General features: G+C 46.7%; 1 protein-coding gene across 1 annotated transcript in view; it reads left to right on the plus strand.

Annotated features, from left to right (window-relative positions):
- The window catches only part of LOC306715354 (zinc finger protein GLI2-like), a gene marked incomplete at both ends in the record, with an annotated part of 37,178 nt that extends 12,934 nt beyond the window's left edge, over positions 1 to 24,244 (plus strand). The window contains 12 exons of the mRNA XM_079185687.1: positions 3,352 to 3,457; positions 10,342 to 10,544; positions 11,450 to 11,641; positions 14,470 to 14,671; positions 15,171 to 15,360; positions 15,730 to 15,840; positions 16,966 to 17,106; positions 19,067 to 19,216; positions 19,741 to 19,905; positions 20,013 to 20,291; positions 21,719 to 22,067; positions 22,257 to 24,244. Coding sequence (XP_079041813.1) covers positions 3,352 to 3,457; positions 10,342 to 10,544; positions 11,450 to 11,641; positions 14,470 to 14,671; positions 15,171 to 15,360; positions 15,730 to 15,840; positions 16,966 to 17,106; positions 19,067 to 19,216; positions 19,741 to 19,905; positions 20,013 to 20,291; positions 21,719 to 22,067; positions 22,257 to 24,244 — 4,076 coding nt within the window. The remainder of the gene's footprint in view (positions 1 to 3,351; positions 3,458 to 10,341; positions 10,545 to 11,449; positions 11,642 to 14,469; positions 14,672 to 15,170; positions 15,361 to 15,729; positions 15,841 to 16,965; positions 17,107 to 19,066; positions 19,217 to 19,740; positions 19,906 to 20,012; positions 20,292 to 21,718; positions 22,068 to 22,256) is intronic.
- Between the last annotated feature and the right edge of the window lie 404 nt (positions 24,245 to 24,648).

The raw sequence follows: 24,648 nt of genomic DNA on the forward strand, positions 1-24,648 counted from the left end.
GCTGGGGAGCACGCTGACAGCCCCAGAGGCGACTGTTTAATTCATTGTGTTTTAATTATCGCCCTCCTTCAGCGGCTACGAGCCCTCTCTGTGGCTGCTCTCTGACAGCGAGCCTTTATCACGCGGCCGTCCAACAAGATAATAAACTTTTGCTTTAAGGTAATTACTTAATCTGGACAAACCTGTGTGTTAAGCAGCGCTATTAAGCGAGGGGGCGATAAATCAGCCGTGCATTGGAGGTGGGTGATTACTCGACGGTGCAATCAGTCTTTGGACCCTCGCAGTCTTTTAAGTACCTAAATTGCACAAACAGCATGCTAACAACACGCCGCTCGCGGCTCCGGGAGCGGAGCCTCGTTTGGTTAATGTCGGCCGCCGCGCGCTCACCTTCAGCCCGCTGATGCATGGAGGTTATTAGCACGCGGCCTCGGCCCAGCTGTCCAAGGCTGATAAGTGACTCTTCCTCCTGGGGGTTTGTCAGCGGGGCCCACAGGGGCCACGAGGGCCACAGGGGCCACCTCGCTACAGCCACACAGAGGTTTGTGGACGGATTTTAGGTGGATGGACAAACGGACGGATGAACCGACAGACGGCCGGACAAATGGATGAATTGATGGATTTTAATTTTGGGTAAAAACGGACCAAATGAAAGCAAAGACTGCGTGGAGACATTCCACTGGAGCAACGCTTCCCAACCCGGGGGTCTGGGTCCCCCAAAGAGGTCACGAGATAAATCTGAGGGGTCATGAAACGTCTCAGGAAGTGATGCACGTCCTGGTTTTCTTCTTCTACGTTTGGTCAAACAGCCAGAAGAACCGCCGTCATGAGTGTTCAGGACTGGAGGCAACTTTTGTTTTAATGCTGTAATTTCCTGCCAAGACCTTCAACATTCCTTCGTAGTGGAGTGAGGAAGACGAGGAAGAAGACTTCACAGATGAAGTCTGGTTGTTCCAGGAAACGCAAGGACAGTCTGAGAATCGCTGGCCGGATGAGGAATGTAGAATAACGTCAAAGATCTGATCTCTGCTCCCCCAATGAGGCCAACGAGAAACTCTCTCAAACACGCAGCAGCTCGAGGTCACAACCACACGCACCAACCTCTCAGATCTAACACAGTGTTTCTGCAGCGGGCGCTGACGATGAGAAAGTGTGAAACAAATGTTATCAAGCAAAGACTAATAGATGGCTGGAAGCCTAAGCGGGGGCCGAACGCCCCGGGGGGATCGGGGGGGGGGCCCCGGTGAAATCAGGTAAATGTGCCTCTTGAACTCTCGTGAGCGCTCGCCTTTTGTTCTTTCCGTGGCGGCAGAACAATGGGAGCTGTCCGGGTGATGGAATAAGCCGGCCGGGACGGGAGGAAGGACTCTGGAGGACCTGTCGGGCATCCAGCCGGTCCCCCTTCAGGTCCAACGAGTCCGAACAGGAAGAGGAATCTGAGCCTCGGATTCGCCGTAACGAGACGAAACTAAATATTTAACTCTGAACGCGTCGCTGTATTTAGTTTTCCTTATTCTTCTTCCTTCTCTCCTTTTGTTCTGTTGTTTGAATCCTTTTATTTTAAGCACTAATGTTTATTATAATCTTTATTAATGTAAACAAACGTCGTCTGAAAATGATCGGAACGGGAGAAATTAAAGAGTACTTTGAGTACTTTGCATACTTTGCCGTGTACTTGTACTGCAGTATTTTACTTGAGAACGGTTTGAAGGTTTCTTCCTCTCTTCGTCACGTTCTACTGACCCAGATTTAGCGGCTCTTTGTCTCCCACCTTCTCCTCCCCCCAAAAACTCCCCCCAAAAACTCCCCCCGACTGTTATGAATGGTGTTTTAACTAAAGCTGATCTTTGAATGGAGCCCTTTAGGAGGCAAAGGGAAGGAAGCAAGGAAGGATACAGAGAGCAATAGATAGAGATTAAAGGACACTGATGAACAGATTGTAACCCTCTGCCTCAGTCTGGTAGTTAGGGATCCTCTAAAACCTGGTTCTAAAAGAGTAGAACCTGTTCGTATTGATGCGGTCCAGAGATATCGGTTCATGGAAGACTTTGTTTAATAAAGAAATGTGGATTCTTTTCTTAATTAATTGTCTCGAGTATGGATAAGAGTCCTGGTTTTTCTCACTGGTTTTGAGGATTTTCGTCTGCAGAGATCTTCCAGACTGAACGGTCCCGTCAGGCCTCACTGCCGTTCTGCAGACCCAAAGCGGAGTAAAGAGGTCTATTTCTACCGGGTCCTGTCCGTCATTCTGTCAGGGTGCAGAGTGAGAGGAATGGACCTGGACTGCTGACTCACTCAGGTTCCAGGGGCCCCCTAGGAGCCCCCGAGAGGCCCCCCTCCCAGCGGTGGGACCCGGGGCAGATAATGATCCGTAACCCTGACCCCTAACTCCCAAACTCCCCGGTCACCCTGCAGAGAAATCCCGCCAGACGGCAGCGTCGTGTGACACCAGAAGAATTTTAATGCGATCCAGAGATCAGCTGGCTCACCTTCCTCCTCCTCCTCCTCCTCCTCCTCCTCCTCCTCCTCCTCGTCTTCCTCTCGCCGTCTCCCGGAGACGACACACACCCGGTTACAATTAACGGGATCTGAAAGAGACGAAGAGTGTTGAGAAATGTTAACGAGAACCATAAAGAGCGCAGAGGGGGCTCCTTTAACGTTAACGCTAAAATAAAGACTTCTTCTTCTGTGGTTTTTTGTTTGTTTGTTATCGCAGCAGATAATTAGTCGCGATGTTTCGGGTAAACTTCCTGGAGCTTTAAAAGGAAAATAGAAAAAGGATGCACGATGACACGAACCTCTTGAAAACAGGCCTCAATGAAACACGAGATGATCTCACGTTACTGTAGTCTGTGTTCATGAGAATAAATATTCTAAAAGAACTCTTAACGTCAGACGTTGCTGCTGGTGTTCTTTCATTTAACGTGAGATAAATTAAGTGCTTTTGGTACGAAAACAAGACTTTGCATCAGGAGTTGATCATTAATGAAGAGGAACAGACGGTTTGGAGTCATTTTAAATCAGTTTGAATAATGAAGTCTGAACGTCTGCGGTCTCATGAACGGATCCCACAACCGTCTGAAGGTGACGAGAGGAGGTTTCTTGTGATTTCCTCACCTAGAAACTCAAACGGTCACGTTAGGAAGCAGGAAATAGGAAGCAGGCCACGAGAGCTCGGCTGGAGATCTTTTATGTGGGAGATGTCGGGCTTCTTAGGCCCACTTTGATTATTTATTTATCCCACAGAACCAATATATGTTGCACCAAAGCGCTCGGCTCGCTCTCGACGTTCATGTTGCTTTATTGTTTTTCCTTTGAAACGTCTTCTTATGAAGTTCTTCTTCTTCTCTGCAGCCCCCCACCACATGTTCCCCACCTTCCACACACCGATCCCCATCGACATGCGGCACCACGAGGGACGCTACCACTACGACCCCCACGCGCTGCACGCCATGCACGGGTAAGTGGCCTCTTCTTCTTCTTCTTCTTCTTCTTCTTCTTCTTCTTCTTCTTCTTCTTCTTCTTCTTCTTCTTCTTCTTCTTCTTCTTCTTCTTCTTCTGCTTCACGCGGTAGTATTCGGGCTGATCTTAATTTCCCGCTCAGCTCAGAGCTCTGAGGGTTTGCTCGTGGGCAGCGTGTTATCCGGCGCTGATGAGAGCGGAGCGTTCGCCAAGTTCAATATCAAAAGCAGACGACGACGTCGCTGACTCGCAGAGTGAATAATGGATGCTGGCTCTGCTCTCTGATACGAGCTGATTATGATGTTTGGCTGCTAAAAAGAAAAAACACTCTGATGCTTTGAGGAGTCTGAAGTTTGATGATCTACTGAGGAGCCTCTGAGCCTTTGAGCAAGGCAGCTGATGCTGTGTGTGAACGAGAGGAAGCAGACGTTTGAGCAAAGACCAGTACCAAGGTCCCCCTAAGGCCTCAAACCCTGAACCCTCAGGGACCTAACGGACACAATAATAATAATCTTTGTAGCTCAAAGTTCTGTTCGTTTATAAATGAATTCATAAAAACAGAAAACCTTCATTTTACAGACATAAATAAAATAAAATGTATTTTGCTTTCAGGTTTAAAGTGTAATTTAAAGAATTTTAACAGATGAAGAAGAGCTGGAAATAATTTACATTTAAATAAAAAGATAAATAAATTTAATTATTTTATTAAATAAGTGTTCGAGGCTTAGAAAGGTTATTTATTTCATATTTTTTACTCTCTTCGTGCGTTTACCTTTTTTCTTTTTGTCACTGGTAACATGTGTTTAACGTCACAACGCTATGAATTGTGGGTAATTCACTCAGGCAAAGTCTGGAGAAATGTGGACTCACAGAACGCGTTCACACAGGAATCAAACACTCGATGGTTTGATGGTGAGACGGGTCCGACTGATACGATCTGCACGAACGCGTCGTATAAACACCGACTGATGAAGTCTGATCCTGCAGAAGTTCATCAGCCGAGAGTAAAGAAGCATAAAGTAAAGCAGAAGTATCTGCAGATCAGACGTGCTCGGCTACCTTCCACCTCTCCTCCTGGATAATAAAGACACATAAATCTCTGCCAGTCGCCTCGTATCAACCTGCAGCTCGCTCCATTAGCGGCGATCGGCAGGGCCGGATCCATCACCGATGACATAATACACCCGACCGCCACCTCTTTATATTCATTAATGGCTTGTTGTGGAGCTAATCTGTGTGGTGCAGGCCGCTCTGCCCCCGAGCCAGCGCCGTAATTAAACTCCCCGAGTAGAGAGGTCACGGAGCAGGCTGCACCGCGCTGGTGGCGAGTCCCACCGCAGAAACACAGCCCATTTATAGTCCTCAGGGATCCTCAACACACACACACACACACACACACACACACACACACACACACACACACACACACACACACACACACACACACACACACACACACACACACACACACACACACACACGGCTAAACACTGCTTTACACTTCTGCTGTTTGTATCTGGAAGCTGAGACATCACCTTCTAGATGTTGTTGTGTTTCAGGAGAGGATCTTAAAAAAGAAATTGTGCATTCTGCGTTTTTATTTTGTGCTCAGACAAATTGTTTTTGCAAATATAAGATTTTGTTGCAGGTTTACGGTGCGTTTCGGTGTCAAATGAGGGCGAGAACTCAAGACAACGTGCATGTTCAGCGTCAGTTTGATATGAAATCGTTAAATTCAGAAGTCGAGGAGATAAACTCTTTAGGTCTTTCTAAGAGCGTGTCTGTTGGGGAAACTATTTTCAAAGATCTGGAGCCAAAGTTTAAACGATGCGTCATATTTTATGAAATCTTATTCTGCAAAGTAACTTGTATCATCAGGAATTTAAATGTTTGTTTCTGGGTCTAAACCAATGCAAACATCTTCCTCCACAATGTAAAAACTCCCGCAGGACTTTAAAGTTACTTTATCACGAGAGAAGAAAAAAAAGAAATAAACTGGCGCCGGGACCAAAAAAAAAAAAAGTCAATAGAATTCTCCAAATAGTCCTCTTACATTTAGATTCACAGATTTGATGGTGATGCATACTTCGCGCCTGGCGGAAGCAGGGCTATTCATCACGGCGGCTGGGAGGAGGCGGGGGAGTCGGGGGAGGGGGGGGGGGGGAGGCTGTCCGCGCGCTCGGCCACCTTGATTAATGTGATTTGATCTTGACAGTGGACCCCTAATTCATCAAGACCTTGATCTAGCTGTCGCTCCCCCTTGCCTGTGCCAAATTCACCTAATTACAGGAACATTGCGCAGCAAATTAAGTGCGGTGTCATTTGTCGCCCGGCGCGGCACTTTATTACGGGCTCGTGGCAGCGTGTCAGAGGTCCCCTCCTTGATTGTCTAACATGACATCCCGCCGCCGTCCTCTTCATCATTGTTTGCATATCCCGTAATGAGAGGGCTGCTTATTTTGTCAAGCCTGTCATAAAAAAGCTGGCTTCTTTTTTTCTTCTCCGGTTTCTTCCCTCGCCAGCCAATGACAGAGAGGCTCGGGGGGGGGGGGGGGGGGGGGGGGGGGGGGGGGCACTGAGCTGGGCTGCAACATGTGAGATGTAAAACTTTACCAGCCTGCAGCTCTAAAAGCATCTCCTGTTAACGCCGCCTGAGCCACAGCTTCACTTTCAACACCTTTACAACCGGCTGCACGGTGCAAAGACCTGCTAATGGACACAATACTGCAGCTTTGCTGTAGTTTAATTAAACCAGGCTGCTCTCCGTAGCTATACCTACGGAATATAATGCACCAAAACTCACAGATATCCCACAAAATTATGTTGTATGTTATCCACGTACTCTTGAACAACACAGGACGGGATGAGACCAACAAGCAGATATTTAATCCACGAGACCGCCGTTCGTTCTGCACATAAAACAAGAAGACCAATGTTGATTTATTTGTCAATTAACTTCCGTACTTCAGTAACGACACTTCTCTAGCTACTATAACCCAAACCACCAACTTTTCCTAAACCTAACTAAGTAGTTGACGGTCTTTTCTAAAAACTAAGTAGTTTAGTTGTGTAAACCTAACTAGTTTAGTTGTGTAAACCTAACTCGTTTAGTTGTGTAAATCTAACTTGTTTAGTTGTGTAAACCTAACTAGTTTAGTTGTGTAAACCTAACTAGTTTAGTTGTGTAAACCTAACTCGTTTAGTTGTGTAAATCTAACTCGTTTAGTTGTGTAAACCTAACTAGTTTAGTTGTGTAAACCTAACTAGTTTAGTTGTGTAAACCTAACTAGTTTAGTTGTGTAAACCTAACTAGTTTAGTTGTGTAAACCTAACTAGTTTAGTTGGGTAAACCTAACTCGTTTAGTTGTGTAAATCTAACTCTTTTAGTTGTGTAAATCTAACTTGTTTAGTTGTGTAAACCTAACTCGTTTAGTTGTGTAAACCTAACTAGTTTAGTTGGGTAAACCTAACTCGTTTAGTTGTGTAAATCTAACTCTTTTAGTTGTGTAAATCTAACTTGTTTAGTTGTGTAAACCTAACTCGTTTAGTTGCTCAAGTCGACTTTAGTAGCAAAACACTGAATTAAACCTCCACAGATCAGTTGATCCACATCAGACCTGAAGCCTCACAAACTCTCTGCTCCTCATACATTCATTTGTATTTCATGGTTCCATATTTTAACAAAGCGAAATATCTCCGTCCGGCTTTGAGGACGGAACGAAGTGCAGGACGAGATGATGAAATGACTTTTTAAGGAGGCCATGATTTGCGGCACTGTGATGTGTTTGTTTGTATGTAGGTCATACATACGGGGGGGGGGGGGGGGGGGGGTTGCCTGTTAAGTTTGAGGCGTCCGCTTCACGCAGCAGCAGCAGACTCATAAACCTACAGAGGGAGTTTATTCAGCCGCTCGCTGGACGGCGTGATTTATCTAAATCAGAGAGCTCCCTGAGCCCGACACCGGAGACGAAACTCACTGTCACACTGTAATTCATCTCTGGTGTCACCAACACACACACACACACACACACACACAGCAGGTAGAAACAGAGAGAAACACACTTCCGATGCATGCAGAGGAATGACCTGCACACATACAACTTTTACTGAACGATTCATCTTTTTAACAGATTCATCTCTTCATATGCAACATTTTAAAGCTTCTCTAATGTGATTATTTGAAGCTTTTCTATTGTTTTAAATCTTTAGAAACTGAATCTGTGTTTTTGATTTTTGTTCTGATAAAATAAGCCGTTGAAAGAGGTTTTTTTTTTTAGAAAAACATTTAAATTGCATTCTACATAAAGACTCCTGCTGCCAGTCAGACCAGTAAGTGCCCCAGTAGAACATAATGGTTTCAGGTTTCAGTGTCAAACACCAGAACACAATTGCTGTTTATTTAATTCAGGTCGTGGTGCTTCCTGACTGGATTACATGAGTAACTGAATTCCAGGAAGTCTAGGAAACAATTATTACGTAACACTTTTAATAACTGAACTGATGACAACCAACACTACACTGACGGTGTGTTTTAACAAGTCACACACCTCTTCAATGTTAAACTATGTTAAATGTTCAAACTAACAGGAGAATAAGGTCATGTCTGCCAGGAGGTGTGAGAGCTTTTAAATGAAAGTGTTGGAGACACGTCAGCTACACCTGGTTCCACTGAAGCAACAATACGTTTACATATAGAGGGGAGTGTGTGTTAATCAGCTGGTCTCCAGACTGAACTGGACGGGAAATGTGCCGTTAAAACACAACTAGGAGGTAGAAGAGGCACCTTTAACGTTGGGTATCTGTGGACATTTTCTCATAGACTTCTATACAACCAGAGGAGTCGCCCCCCGGTGGACATTAGAGAGAATGCAGCTTTAACACGTGAAGCTTTGACTCTTGGAGAGACGGAAATGAACCCCCCACCCTCCCTCTGTCTGTCTGGTCTCTGCTGCCCGGCGCCGGACCAAGATACGCTCCAAAGGCCGAGCATTGTGTTCAACCAGACGCCCGTAAAACTCACCCGCACGCAGCCAGACGCTCTCTGAATATCTGAATATTACATGACTTATTCACAACGATCAGCTCTTATTCAGCCTCTCCTTTATGGCGCAGAGACATATTTATACCGCTCAGGCTGCGATTGTTGGAGGAGCTTGTTATCTCAGCAAACAAAGCCTGCGATGCTGGATTCACCTGCTGGCTCTTACATGATGAGAGCATTCATATTTCACTCGGACTTCGGGGCTGATTATGTTTTTTTAACAATCGGAGAGAAAAAGAAACACATTGCTTCACTTGTGATGCAATCCAGCAATGTGTCTGCGAGGCGGTGAAGTCTTTGTTGGGTGGATGATGATGGGGGATGGGTATTTTTAATGAAGTAGTTAGAAATCATGTGGAAAACACTCAGATTTACGACCTGTTGGTTTAGAGAGACTGTTTTATTTTATAGATGTATTAGAATACTGTTAAACCTCAGGAGAAAGTCAACTTCATGAAAGATCACTTTACCAGAAGGCAGACAGACAAAAGGTGTCAGCTAACGTTTCTCCATCACACTCATCTTCCAAAAACTCACAACGATAACGAGGGATTATTGTGAGCTCACAGATAAGCGACACCGACCGACGCCCCGAGGGGGGAAGCGTCACCTGCAGCTGTGGCTGCTTCCTCGTCTACTCGCGTCTCTGACCCCGATCTCACCCCTTCCTCTGAGGAGCGTTAGGCGTGATCTCACTCTCAACGAAGGGGGGGGGGGGGCACCAGGATCAGGTTTACAGGTGGATCACTCAGGCATGTGAGGCAGCTTCAGGTGGTCAAAGCGTGCTTCATGCTGATGGAGCAGCATTTAAAGTCTGCAGGTTTTCAGTGTATCAGAGCGCCAATAAAACACATCGATGAGCAAAGAGACACAAAGAGGCTCAAAACCACTACAAAGAGACACTAAACTACCACAGAGAGACACTAAACTACCACAGAGAGACACTAAACTACCACAAAGAGACACTAAACCACTACAAAGAGACACTAAACTACTACAAAGAGACACTAAACTACTACAAAGAGACACTAAACTACTACAAAGAGACACTAAACTACTACAAAGAGACACTAAACTACTACAGAGACACTAAACTACTACAAAGAGACACTAAACTACTACAAAGAGACACTAAACTACTACAGAGACACTAAACTACTACAGAGACACTAAACTACCACAGAGAGACACTAAACTACCACAGAGAGACACTAAACTACCACAAAGAGACACTAAACCACTACAAAGAGACACTAAACTACTACAAAGAGACACTAAACCACTACAAAGAGACACTAAACTACCACAAAGAGACACTAAACTACTACAGAGAGACACTAAACTACTACAAAGAGACACTAAACTACCACAAAGAGACACTAAACTACCACAGAGACACTAAACTACCACAAAGAGACACTAAACTACTACAAAGAGACACTAAACTACTACAGAGACACTAAACTACTACAGAGAGACACTAAACTACTACAAAGAGACACTAAACTACTACATAGAGACACTAAACTACTACAAAGAGACACTAAACTACCACAAAGAGACACTAAACTACCACAGAGACACTAAACTACCACAAAGAGACACTAAACTACTACAAAGACACACTAAACTACCACAAAGAGACACTAAACTACCACAAAGAGACACTAAACTACTACACAGAGACACAAGAGAGTCTAACGGACTACAGAAAGAGGCTCAACAACTGTAAACGCTGTGTATCACATGTAGGAGAGCTGGAGGGCCTCTTGCATGTCTTCAGGGCTCCATTGTCTCCAACAAATGCACACCTGAAACTAAACGTCTGTCTCTTTTTTCAGGCCTGCAGGTTTGGCCGGCGGCCCCGTGATCTCCGACATCTCCCTGATCCGCCTCTCGCCCGCCGCCGTGTCGACGGGCGACTCCCCCTTCAGCCCGCCTCACCCGTACGTCAACCCCCACATGGAGCACTACCTGCGCTCGGTGCACGGCAGCCCCACCCTGTCCATGATCTCAGCGGCCAGAGGACTCAGCCCGGCCGACCGTGAGTTCTTCTCACGCCGATCATTTCTGACCCAGAGCGCACCGTGAACGTCTCCGTGTCGGTTCAGTTGAAATGACAGATTATTTCATCTGAGAAAACATTTAAAACAAATGTCAAATGTGCACTTCTCACATGTTTTTCACGGCTGTAGTCTCTTCTTGCCGTAAGTTAGCGGCGGTGATGACGGCTCTTTCCTCCTGGATTACAATAACAGATTGCTGAATAAATCTTCTTTTACAGTCTGTCGGCGGTAATGTGGCAACGCTCTTACAGTTAAGTAAGAGATGTGGCCGTGATAGAACGGGCGGAGGGAATGCAAAGAGACTTTTATGTTCCAGGTGACCTCTGATGAAGAGGAAGCCTCTGGCCTTCATCTTCCTCCAGTTGTTTAAAGGTGGAATGTGATCCCGTAAGGACGCGGCTCCTTCAGCAAACGTCTGCTCTGTTTCAGGCCGGGACCCTTAACGAGGTCTGAAAGATCACTTAGGGGGCGAGGGCCTGAGCTAGAACGAGGGGGGGGCCGGCGTCTCCAGAGGAAAGGGGGGGGGGGGTGATTCTCAGGCTACAACAATATACAATATATATAATTAATATATATATGTGTGTGTATATATGTCAGGAATACTTTCATACTGGGGACCATCGAGGCTTTTGTTCCTTTACAGTTTCTGTGTGAACTTCACAGTAGTTGTGCAGAACAAGAGCAGCGTTGAAGCGAACAGCGATGCTGTTTTCCTCTGAAGGAGGAACCAGAGGCCCTGAGGAGGGGGAGGGGAGGGATCACCTCCACGGGCCGCTGCACATCCGTGACCCCCCCCCCCTCACCCCTCTCCCTTTCAGCTGTTAACTCCTTCCCTGCATCCTTTCCCTCGCTCACTCCCCCTCCTCTTCCTCTCCCCCCTCAGTGGCCCACGAGCATCTGAAAGAGCGCGGCCTCTTCGGCCTCCATCCTCCTCCTCCTCCTCCTCCCGGGGCGAGCCCGGCCGAGTATTACCACCTGATGGCCAGCCACCGGAGCCCCTACAGCGAGCTGTTCATGCAGGGGGCCGGGGCCGCCGCCGGGGCCCACCTGTCCGACTACATCACCCCCGTCGACGGTGAGTGACTCCGGGAACAAACCGGGACGTCTGTGGTCTCTCTTAGTTCTCCTCCATTGCTTTCATTGTTGTTGAGCTTTGATTAATCTATAAACATCACAGAACGTCCATGATGATCTTTTTAATTGCTCATTAAAGATATTTACTGTGGTAATGTTCTGTAATTACTCCACTCGTGGTTACAGCTTCATCGCTGCGCTGACGAGGAGAGCTTTGCTGTGTTTCAGTCACTTTTATTTGCTGTAGTTTGTCGGAACGGTGCGAGAAAGAGAAACGTTCTCTGCAGAGGACGACGAGCTGCCTTCACACTGATTAAGCATCAACCTCAGGTGAAGAGATGATGAAACAGAGATCACAGGAGGAGAAGGAGCCTGCATACATTTTTCATGTCAAACATCTTCAAACGGCCGACCCCGAGCCGGCGCCTTCACATCGACGCTCAGGACTTCTGGTGACGCCGACGCCGAGCTTCGTGTTCCAACAAATAGCGACTTTGATCCGGCGCCCTTAAGAAGGGAAGCCACGTCCGAGGGGAACTCCTGCTGATGAACACCAGAGAGAGGAACGTCATCCAGTGACGGGACACTTCCTGTCCAGGGCTGAGATCGGCCTTCTGCTTTAAGAAACACAAAGATTTGAATCCAATGTTTCGACGTGTCGGCCTCTGTGAGAACAGATCCAAGAGGTCTCAGCCTGGAACGAGGAGGTTAAAAAGCCTCCTTTGTAGTCCAGAGACGGGACAGCAGCCGGCTCACGGGCTCGACTCCTCCCTGCAGCTCGGGGCCGAGAAGGAGCCAACAAACCGTCTCAGCGAAGCTGTCGGGACTCTCCGGACGCTGTGCAGGCGCCGAGGCCAACGCTAACGGGAAGCACGCTTTGGCTCCGGCTCTGCAGGAATGTCATTGTTAAGTTATTCAGCGAAGCTGTGAGAAGAAACATCACTTCATCTGCCAAGAACATTTGACTCCTCTGCTCACCCAGAGGACAGGAAGTACAACCCGACTCACCAACAGAACAACTTCACAGAGAACCTTTTACTTTCTATCAGAGTGAGTTAAGTCACCTCAACAACAACACACAGCTGCAAGAAAGTGCTTTGAATTATCGAACTTTTATTTGCAGGAAAGACATCAGCTCAGAGATAAAGTAAACGTCCGTCATGCACGTTGTTCCTGACTACATGTACGACACACACACACACACACACACACACACACAGTCATGGTCCTTTAAGAGCTTTGCTCTGCAGGACGGAGCTGCTCTTCTTCTTCTTCTTCTTCTTCAGTGTTTCCCAGCAGCTGTGGCATCGTTTGAACCGGCAACCTTCTGGTTTCTAACAGTCCGGTTACAGACGGACCACAGTGGCACCGAGAGCCTCGGGGGCTGCAGCGCACACACACACACACACACACACACACACACACACACACACACACGATAGGATATAAATCACAAAGGAGGAGGAGGAGGAAGAGGAGGGGCGGCGAGCGAGTGCAGCGGAGCTTCTCCATTGGTCCATTTATCAGAGGAAGTGGCACATTAATAAACACATCTCCCCAGAGGTGAGAGGAGGTAACAGAGATGAATACGGCTGCTACAGGAAACACACACCTGATCCTCTACCCCCCCCCCATCACCCCCCCTCTAACGCCACCGTCACCGTCAGCCGGAGCTTCGTCTCAACTTTAGCTGCTTAAATCTCCAAATTAGCGTCCCATGACACCGGGGGAAGAGCGGGAACGTCCCGGGACGGAGCGTTTAGGAACACGAGTTGCCCCCCCCCCCCCCCCCCCCGCAAACACATCAGAACTACTTGATAATAACGTCTTCATGAAAGCATGAGCAGCAGTCTGTGGACAGGAAGTCCTCTGATCCACGTTCACTCATCGATCGCTCTGCGTCTCCTCAGCTGAGGATCAATTCTCTGTAAATTGCTCTCATTAAACACCGTGAGGCACAAAGCCGGTGATGTTTATCTCAGCTGAAGAGATTCGTTAACGTCTGAGGCTGAATGGAGGTCACCACACGTGGACCCACGTGGACCCACGTGGACCAGAGGCTGGAGGGAGGATGCTGGTTTTTACTGTATCGAGTCATTTTTATTGCATTTGCTGCCTTCCTCCTAAAGAAACGACTATAATGTAGTTTTTGGGAGATTTATTGTATGTTTTGCAATAATAATAATCAGAGAAAACTTCCTTTATTTAAAGAAAGTTTAACTTTTCTTTTATGACAACACTTTATGATTCTCTCAAAATACCTTTTGTGTCTTTAATGTCTATTTTTTTATTGTAATATTTCTTATTTTTTCCATTTTAAATGTTGAAATTCTTTAAAAAATGTAAAAGCCCACAACTCATGCTTTGTTCCCAAAGTTTCTGTTTTTATTGGTTTTTAAATACACTAATTATAACAATTAAATATAATAATATTTGATATATTTGTATTTATTTTATTATATTATTATATATATTATTACTATTACAATAATTATTATTATTATTATTATTATTATTATATTATTATTTTACTATATTATTATATTATTATTATTATATTATTATTATTATTATTATTATATTATTATTATTATTATTATATTATTATAATATTATTATTATTATTATATTATTATTATTATATTATTATTATTATATTATTATTATTATATTATTATTATTATATTATTATTGTTTTCATGATGATGGATGAAGAGTGTTTAGAGTCGCACCAGACAGGAAGTAGTCCCTTTATTTGGGACTACTTTCAGCGGCGGACTGATCCTGGTGGTCCACTCACCTGTGTGTGTGTGTGTCCCGTCCCCTCAGTGTCCCGGTTCTCCGGCCCCAGACTGCCCCCCCGGCTCAACAGGAAGCGCTCTCTGTCCGTGTCTCCGCTGTCGGACGCCAGCATCGACCTGCAGACGATGATCCGGACGTCGCCCAGCTCGCTGGTCGCCTACATCAACAGCTCGCGCTGCGGCTCGGCCGCCGGCGGCTCCTACGGTCACCTGTCGGTGGGGGGGCTCAGGTAGCTCGCCTGAGGAGACTTCACAGCCTCCTCCTGCTTCCTTTCCTCCCTCTGTCCTTTGCTAGCTCCTTGTGTTTTCCTTTCCTTCTCTCTCTCCTCCATTCCTTTCCTTCTCTCCTTCCCTTTTCCCTCCTCTTTAGGTTTCCTCGTTTCCCCCCTACATCCTAACTACCTTCCTTTCCTCTTCCATATCTCCGACTTTCTTTACCTTCCCTACTTCCTTATTTCCTTTCCTACAGCCTAATTTCCCTCCCTAGCCTCTTCCTTTCCTCCAAATCTCCTACTTCTCTTCTTTTCATCATCTCTTCTTCATCTCCTCATTCCCTTTCATACCTCCTAATTTAATTCCTTACCATCTAATTTCCTTACTACTTATTTCCTTTCCTCTTCCTTTCTTCCATACCTCCTACTGTCTCCCTTCCTTCCCTCCTTCCTTACGTACCTTGCCCATGCAGGTGACTTGACTTTAATGCCTCCTCGTCTCCTCGTCTCCTTGCAGCCCGTCCTTCCCCTTCCCTCACCCCCTGAACCCGATGGCGTACCAGCAGCTTCTCTCGCAGCAGCGCGGCCTCAGCGCCTTCGGACACACTCCGCCTCTCATCCAGGCTCCGCCCACTTTCTGCGGCCGCCAGCCGGGTCTCGGCCTATCGGTGTCGTCCTCGGTCCTCAACGGCGACCTGCAGTCAAAAGTAAACAAACACTTTATTATATTAATATTATATTCATCAACGCTTCTCTAAATCTAACCTTTGATTTATACTGGGATTTAAAAAATACATGAAATAAATAAAAAGTAAAAAATAATGAGAAGAAATCTAATAAAATATATTAAATTACATAAATAAATTATATAAATTAAGTTAAATTATAAATAAATAAATTATAAAAATACATAAATATATATTAATAAAAATATAAATGAAAACAATAAAAATAAAAACAGTAATTCCGCTGAGTTTTTCTGAAGGAGACCTGCAGGTATTTCCCACTAGAAAGGATCTTCAGCTGTGACTCTTTTCATTGGTTACCGTGTGATCATCGGTGACTCTTCCTCTCAGAACCACGCCGGAGACTCGTTGGTCAGCAGCACCGTCGACCCCTCCGTCACCAAGAGGTCCAAGGTGAAGATGGAGGCCGAGGGCCTGAGGCCGATGTCCCCTTGTTCACCGGTACGGAGATAAAAACTTCCCTCTGCGTTTAGTTCTGGTCTGTTAAAGGAGTCCGGTGAGAGACTTCAGACCTCAGGTGCTTTTAGAAGGTGCTTTTACAGGTGTTTCTAAAGTCACGGGGACGTGAGGACATTTTGAAACAAGTCATTCTAAAAAGTGGAAACATCGTCTCAAGAGAGGACAGTTTAAGACATTTGGTAAGAAAGTACCGTGGTGACCCCCGGGTGCACCGTGGTGACCCCCAGGTGCCCCGCGGTGACCCCCCGTTGACCGTCCCGTAAACAGACGTCTGGGAGACAGCACCGTCGCGGTGATAACAGCTCCCCCCCCCCTCTCTCTCTCCTGCTTTCTGTAAACTGTGCCAGAGCACTTCATTTTCATGAAATATCGGCCGGGCTTCGTCTGAGGAGCCTTTTTCTTTCTTTTGACAAATTTGCGGCGCCCCTCCGATAGCGAGGCAGGTCCGGGCGTGATGCATGGGGACGGCGGAGCGCGCCGGCGTCTTGGGGCCACCAGAATTGATGAAGATAGCGAGCGTGGGGCCGAGACAAACATGCTGCAGTCAGCACGTTGTAGGGGTGTGTGTGTGTGTGTGTGTGTGTGTGTGTGTGTGTGTGTGTGTGTGTGTGTGTGTGTGTGTGTGTGTGTGTGTGTGTGTGTGTGTGGAGGCGTACAGGAAGCCGGCTGTGTGTCAGTTTGTGTCTCACACATGCAAACATGTTTAAATACAACCGTCTCTGTGAGCGCGAGGACGTTTCTTTCATATTAAATAAAAAGGGGAATTTTTAAGAAAGTGAGGACATTTTGGGATGTCAGGACAACTCGGAACGTTTGGACATTTGAGTCAATTTTTTTGTATTTCTAGACTTTTTAAAGCCGATCTGTCTTTTTCGTGACGTTGAGTGTGATCTCTCTGATCCAGAAACACAAAGATCACGTTGTGGGATCGTCGGGGTTCTTAATTACAAAGAGAACCAGGAGTCTTAAACACAAAGTCCCAGGTTGTCAAACAAATGTTTAACTGCAGTGAAGCATGACGGACTTCAGTCTGTAATTTAATGTTCACGTCAGGTGAAACATGTGTAAACGGTTCCACATGTTCCTTTTGATCCGCGCTCTCCACAGATCCACCGCGGCAGCCTGCCGGACCCGAAGGACGACGTGGACCGGGACGAGTGCAAGCAGGAGCCCGAGGTCGTCTACGAGACCAACTGCCACTGGGACGGCTGCAGCAAAGAGTACGACACGCAGGAGCAGCTGGTCCACGTGAGTGTGTGTTCGTCCGCCAAACAGATACACACTCGCTCGTCAGCGGGACGTCCTGGAGATCTGGAGACGTTCTCAAACACGACGATGTAGCAGAAAATACACGACAACACATGATCCAACCGGAAGTTCTTGATGCAGCTTCTGAGTTTTATGAATAAAGATTTATGATGTACCCTGTGCAGAACAAGCAACGCTGTTTCCAAATAAAGTCAGCCTAATTTTACACGTAAAATCAAATTAATGCTTCAAGTAAAATCAACATAAATTTTTTCAAATAAAGAAACTTCATTTTTTCAAGTAAAAGTAAGTTAAATTTACTAGCAAAATGTAAGTTGACTTCACATGAAACATGTAGTTGACTTAACTTAAAAAATGTAGTTGATTTAACTTAAAAAATGTAGTTGAGTTAACTTAAAAAATGTAGTTGACTTAAATGTATTTCTCACGTACAAAAAAATTAAATTTTCGTGCATAAGAAAAGATTAATGGATCACTATTTTGATTTCTATTGTTTCATCAGAAGAGAAACTGTTGTGGTGTTAAGCAGGTTTACATCGTTCAGGAGTGAAATGTAACTCTGCATTAAGAAAACCGGACCTGTGTCAGAGCTTGAGGAAGTTTATTTGTTGTAAACTCTTCTTCTTGAATCTCACCAGGAAAATCAGAAACAAAATTATTTATCTTTGATGAGAAAATAAAAATGTTTTGAATGTGCGTTCAAAGATAAACCTTTCTGTCCGTTTCTAGGAAGTTGAGTTAAGATTACTTCCTCAAACTTTTGTCCAAAAGGTGGAGACTGAAGTCTGATAAGAAAGCCTCTGAACTCTGTTTAATATTTGATGTTTGGAGGTTTTTGGGGGATTTCTCTTCACAACAAGCAGAGTCTTGGTTAAAAAGGGTCTGAAGCATTCCTCACTTCCAGTGAAGCAGAGAGAAAAGAGGGAGGAGGGGGAGGGATTAGTGAGGGGGACACCTCGGACCGTTTCATCATTCTGATGCTTTGAACCGATTCCTGTAAACAAATGAGAGCGTGGTGGAGATCGTGGCCGTCAGCGTCGTTACAGTTTGTTTGCTCTCAAATGAAAACCACGTTTCACATAAACTTTACTTCCTCTGGAATCTCGAGATGTAAAGATAAACATCTCACAGATGTGTTTGTTCTGGAGGAACAGCGCCCTCTTCTTCCTCTTCCTCTTCTTCTTCTGGTGCTTTAAAGCGATGCAACATGCAGAGTAGGAAGTTTTAGCGGTTGCCAGGTTTGGTGCCATTAAGCGTCTGCAGAAAGCAAAACCTGTGCTCACAGATTACATCTGCAGTTCAGTGCTGGGCGGATTGATACGACAAGAAATAGTCCCAGAATGTGACTCCCCTTTTTCTGTTCGTCTCTGAATTAAAGATGTGATTTAACCACAACCACGGCTAACAGTTTCCCTCTGCTTCCAGTCTTTATGCTAAGCTAAGCTAAACGTCCAGAGTCTCAGAAAGAAAGTGCACATTTCCCAAAATGTTCCTTTAGAAAGTAGAGACTTCAGGACAGAAATGACACCATGAGAGGGAGATCGTTTAGTTTTTAAATATCTAATAATCTTTGTTTAAAATAGAGTCCTATAAACTACAAAGTAGTCAGAAAAATAAACTTTAGAAAATAGTTGAAATATTTGGACTTCGCTGGCGGAAAAGAAAACGTTCCTGATGAATCAGATTTCTATTTATTGTGGAGAATATTTGGATTTCACTGTAAAACCCGACTCGTGTAAAAGAAGCTACGCCGTCCTAATTAGTGTAACGGCTTCTCTGCTGCAGCGTCCCTTTGAGATTCACCCGGATAAGATGGATTTCTGCAGAGAACAACATGAGAGCCTCTTAGTGGACAACTCTCTGCAGAAAACCTCTCACTTCTGTGTGTGTGTGTGTGTGTGTGTGTGTGTGTGTGTGTGTGTGTGTGTGCGTCCCACAGCACATCAATAATGACCACATCCACGGAGAGAAGAAGGAGTTCGTGTGCCGCTGGGAGGAGTGTTCGCGGGAGCAGAAGCCCTTCAAAGCTCAGTACATGCTGGTGGTTCACATGCGCCGACACACGGGGGAGAAACCACACAAGTGCACGGTGGGTAACGGATGGCCTCGGCTGCCCCCGGAGGGCGACCGCTCTCGCTCTCTAAACACCGTACATGTTTCTGCACACACACACACACACACACACACACACACACACACACACTGTCGGTAAACACACTCTTACACTCCTGGGAAGGCAGGAAAGAAGATCTCTTTGTTTGTGTCAATAAAAGCTCAAACAGCTTAGAAATATTTTTACTGCGGCGGATGTTTAACGGGATTCTTTAGATTACAGATGAAAGAGTTCTCCACCAAAATGACCCACATCATCTGTTGATGATGTGGGTTTAGAGATTTAATAAGAAAAGGTTCATTTTAAAGTTAAGTTTTAAAGTTTCAAGTTAATTAGTTGATTATTTGGTCTACAAATAGTTTGTTTTTTGCTTATTAATTCAACTGTTAATTTGTGAGGATGCGTTCTCTACATGATTCTAAAATATTGTCAAAACAAAAAGCGTCTCTTTGTGATGTTTAAAACCCCGATAAGTTAACGTGAAACATTTTCTTCTGCAGTTTGAGGGCTGCTCGAAGGCCTACTCCCGTCTGGAGAACCTCAAAACTCATCTGCGCTCGCACACCGGAGAGAAACCGTACGTCTGCGAGCACGAAGGCTGCAACAAGGCCTTCTCCAACGCATCGGACCGAGCCAAGCACCAGAACCGGACGCACTCCAACGAGGTGCCTTTGACTCACTGAAACCTCACACACAGACTCTTAATGATTGATCATAATAAACAGCAGACACGACCTTTAACCCCTATCCGTGCGTTTCTTGGTCTGCGTAGAAACCCTACGTCTGTAAGATCCCCGGTTGTACGAAGCGCTACACGGATCCCAGCTCCCTCAGGAAGCACGTGAAGACGGTCCACGGCCCCGAGGCCCACGTCACCAAGAAGCAGCGCGGCGACCTGCCGCCGAGGCCGCCGGCGCCGAGGGAGAACGGCGAGAACGAGGCGGGGAACCGAGACCGGATCCACAGGGAGGACAAGATGTCGGACAACAGCTCCCCCAGAGGCGTGGAGGACTACCTGCACGTCAAATCCATCAAGACGGAGACCTCTGTGGTGAGATGGAGTACCAACAGTAATCTGTTCATGGAGTGTCTACTTGTAGTCCATCTGTCCTCTTAACACTCCTCTTAACTTTTACTCTGCTTGCTGCTTGATGATCTTCACTTCTCTCCTTTTTCTGACTTTCCTAACGGACAGACTTTGTTAAGGTGAGCTCACCTGTGGCTTATTATCACATCTTTTCACCATCTTTTTGCCATTTTACTCCATCAAAATAAACCATTTCAAGGAGATACTGACCAAGAAACAAAACAAGGAAGGACTTGAATCTGGAAGCTTCCAAAACACAACAACGCGAATAAAGTCCTCAGAACAGTGATGGTTTTAGTGGGAGTCAATTTCCTTTCTTGTATTCAACATCAGATAATGAAGCCGACACATTCGAGCAGTAAATTTACAATAAAATCTAAAAATCATGTTTACTTATGAATTACTGAGCGTCAGCTATTGTATAACAAGCTGTCCTTGTAGGTGTGGAGGGCGGAAACAAATAAATACATGACCTTATAAATAAATCAATATGCCTCCATATGCATGAAACCACTTCTTCATTTCATCATCAGCTGCTGCTGCAGGATTTGGTCCAATTTGTTTGTCCAGATTCCTTTTTAAAGAATATTTATATGATTATAACTGTATTCACATGTTTATTTTTTCTTTAACAACACAAAATACATTTTTAAATCATCCTGAACGGAGGTTTATCTCGTTATTATACCTATAAAACACTCGCGGTGCATGAAGTCTACGGCACCGTGTGCGTCCCTTTTCCTTCACACAGGCAGTTTAAACCTACAGTAGAGACCTATCAAACACCTGTCAGAGATAAAAGACACTCCAGGATTAATATTCAAACACTGGGAATTGGTTGCGGCGCTCAGCGCAGACGGAGCCGGCTATCACGCCGTGATCAAGACAGCTTTTATCAGTGAATACATTAGAGTCTAAGAGAGAAACATGTAACCGTCATTGTCCCGAGGAGAGAGATACGGGAGGTTTATTCATAGTGTTCAACAATATATAACAAATTAACTCCCATTTGCACCGGTGTGTTATTAAGGACTGCAGGAAATATGTTAAGTACATGATAAAAAAACGGCTTTTTACTGTAAACCTAAACAAGTCAGCGTGACAAGCAGAGCGTCTAGTTCACCTAAAGGAGAAACGTGATCACGTCTAGTGATGATTGGCCTTGGCGCTCTGGCTCGGGATCCGGCAGCCTTTCATCCTGCTTATTTCTAATTCACAGACAGACTAAGACAGCCTGTAATCTGTGGTGCACCCCCCCAAAAAACACTCGTTATTTACAATTAAGCTGGGGGAGGATAAAAGATTCACTGCTCCACTTCTGTTCTGAAAACTGTATATGTAGGACGAACCCTTATCTTTCTGCATTTCCTCCATCCACACCCTCCTCGTAGATGTATCAGTCCAGCCCTGGCGGTCAGTCATCATGTAGCAGCGAACCATCACCACTTGGCAGTGCCACCAACAATGACAGTGGAGTAGAGATGGCGGCGCACAGCGGGGGAAGCTTGGGGGACCTCAGCGCCCTGGACGACCCGCCCTTCGCGGAGTCCTCTGGGTGGGACGAATCCACCGGCGGGGGCGCGGCGGTGGGTCTCCACTTCCGAAAGCGGTTCGGCATCAGCCGGCGCCTGGAGCATCTGAAGAAGGAGAGGCTGAAGACGGTGAGGGACTCGTGTCGGTGGGCCGGCAACCCGACGGCCCCGGTCCTCGGCACCAAGCTCCCACCCATACCGGCAAACGGTGAGTTGGAAAGCGGGACAGCGGTCGACTTTTAGCTCTGCTTTGGTCTCCACCGACGATTCTTTAGCTGCTAGATGTTCCATTTTGTCCGCCAGCTAGTTGCTAAGTTGTCTGAAAGCTGATCAGGAGTCTAAAAGGCCCCGATGACACTGAGACACTGGTCTAACATTTTCATCTGTTCCTTCACAGGGTCCCTCCTCGAGAGTATGGGTGGTGGTCCGGTGTCCTTCCCTGGTTCCGGCTTTGGTGATCTGAGCTCCGGTAAAACGACTCTGCTGGAAACTCTTTCAACGCGCCGCGACAGCACCTCCAGCACCCTGAGCTCAGTTTACACCCTCAGCCGCCGCTCCTCAGGCATCTCCCCTTGCTACTCTAGTCGGCGCTCGAGCCAGGCCTCGCAGTTCAGCGCCAACCGCCCCAGCAACCTCAGCTCCGCCGACTCCTACGACCCCATCTCTGCCGACATGTCCCGGCGCTCCAGTCAGACCAGCCAGTGCGGCGGAGGAACGGGAGGGTACGGAGGAGGGGGCTTCCCCGGCCCTCTCAGCCTGACCCCGGCACAGCACTACCGTCTCAAGGCCAAATACGCCGCCGCCACTGGAGGTGCACCACCTACGCCCCTTCCATACATGGACCGGATGTGTTTGAAGACCCACACGGCACTGTGTGGGGACTACCAGAAGTCCTCCGCCTCCAGGCAGTACAGCAGCTACACCACGCGGAGCCTGATGCCCCATGAGGTCCCGTCGTCTAACATCGCCCGCCGAGCAAGTGACCCTGTGAGACCTTCGGCCATTGATTATTCCAGCCAGCCACAAATGCAGCGCTACAACAGCATGGGCAGGCTAAGTGGTGGAGTGACCTTGCACCCCCATCCGCCTCCCGCGGTAGATAGCCGACTGCAAGGCTGCCTGAGACCGGATGCGAGCCCCCACCGCTACCCTTACATCCAGCGACCACCCAGCATTTCGGAGAACATCTCCATGGGGATGATAACGGGTGACATCCCTGAAGAAGACCTGATCCTGCCTGACGACAGAGACACAACCAACAGAGTGTCGACAAATCAGGAAGACCTCCATCATCAGGCGTACTATCAGAGAAGGATGGCTGCCGTGAATCTGCCCGATCAGGTTGTGGCCACGTCCAGCATGAGTCCAGGGCATCAACGGCCGATGGGTCCATCGGACAGTAACTTACCAGCTCAGTTGAACGACGCCGGCCAGCACTACTCCAACCTCCAGGTCCGAGGGAACCTGGCTGTCCTCCAGCAGAACCAGAACTTTGGATCTTTTCACAACAACCTCAGCTCCAACCAGCCGACGATTAAAACCCTCAACACAACGCAGCAGAGGTGCAAACAGCCAGATACCGAACCAGGAGCAAACTGCGTCCGGCAGCAGAGGTTCCAGCCGTCGTCAAATCTCAACGAAGCACTTGGCTCTCAGTACAGGTTCAACAACAGCATCAGTCCCTGTGATAAGAACGGTAACACCACTTATCCCCTGTGTAGCAATACTACCGATGCTAACGCTAGCGTGTTAAGCACCACCTGCAAACAGGAGCCAGTTGACATGGAGACCGCGGACGTGCACTTTGCTAGATTTCAGCCCGTGCAAGTTAAAATTGAAGACTGTGACGGGTCAATTATGATTTCTGATCAGCAGACTTGCAACCTGAATCCCTTGCAAACGGGGAATCAGCCAACGCCCCCAACAGAACCTAGATCTCTAAACAGGAACCTTTCAGGGCCAATAGGGATGCAGCAGACAAGACACCTGAGTGGAGTTTTCTCTGACGACAACGCCTTGTACTACACAGGGCAGATTCAAGTATTTGAGTCCAACGGGAACTTGGACCACCGTGTTTCTCTTGTGGTGGATGTACCTCCTTTTGAAAACTCCAGGACTGTGGACCGTAACGTGGCGCTGGAGGAGGCGCAGATAGACTTTGACAGCATGCTGGACGACGGGGATCACTCCAGCCTCGTGTCGGGGACCCTGAGTCCCGGTCTGCTCCAGAGCTTGTCCCGGAGTTCCTCTCGCCTGACGACGCCCAGGAACTCGGTGACGTTGCCGCCGGTGCCGGCAGGGACGGGCAACATGGCCATCGGGGACATGAGCTCGTTGCTGACCGCTCTGGTGGAAGAGAGCAAGTTCCTCAACTTGATGTCGTAGCAAACGGTTTACAAACTCCTGACGCACAGACTTACAATTAATTATTGTGACGCTTGTTTTCTTGTACAGTCTCGTTTGTTAATTATTTAAAAATGGCAATTTTCTGTCTTTTTGGAAAGCCATATATCTTGTTTTTTTGCATACGGTAGTAAATATGACAGACTTCTTTCAGTTGCTGTACAGGTCTGCAGTAAGATCGGTTTACTAAGTGCCTGGCTCCGCCAAAATTACATTTAAAATGTGTAAATGCAAGCAGGTAAATGATCCGATACCTGCGTGTTTGGAATGTCACCACCGACTTGTTCTACACTGTGCTGAACTTTACAGTCCTCAGTGAGCCACTATTTGATTGCTGCTTTGCTGCTGAGATTAACTGTGACATCTCAGCGTCGGACATCAGAGAC

The sequence above is a fragment of the Pholis gunnellus genome, assembly GCF_910591455.1.
Source record: "Pholis gunnellus genome assembly, chromosome: 24".
NCBI classification, from domain to species: domain Eukaryota; kingdom Metazoa; phylum Chordata; class Actinopteri; order Perciformes; family Pholidae; genus Pholis; species Pholis gunnellus.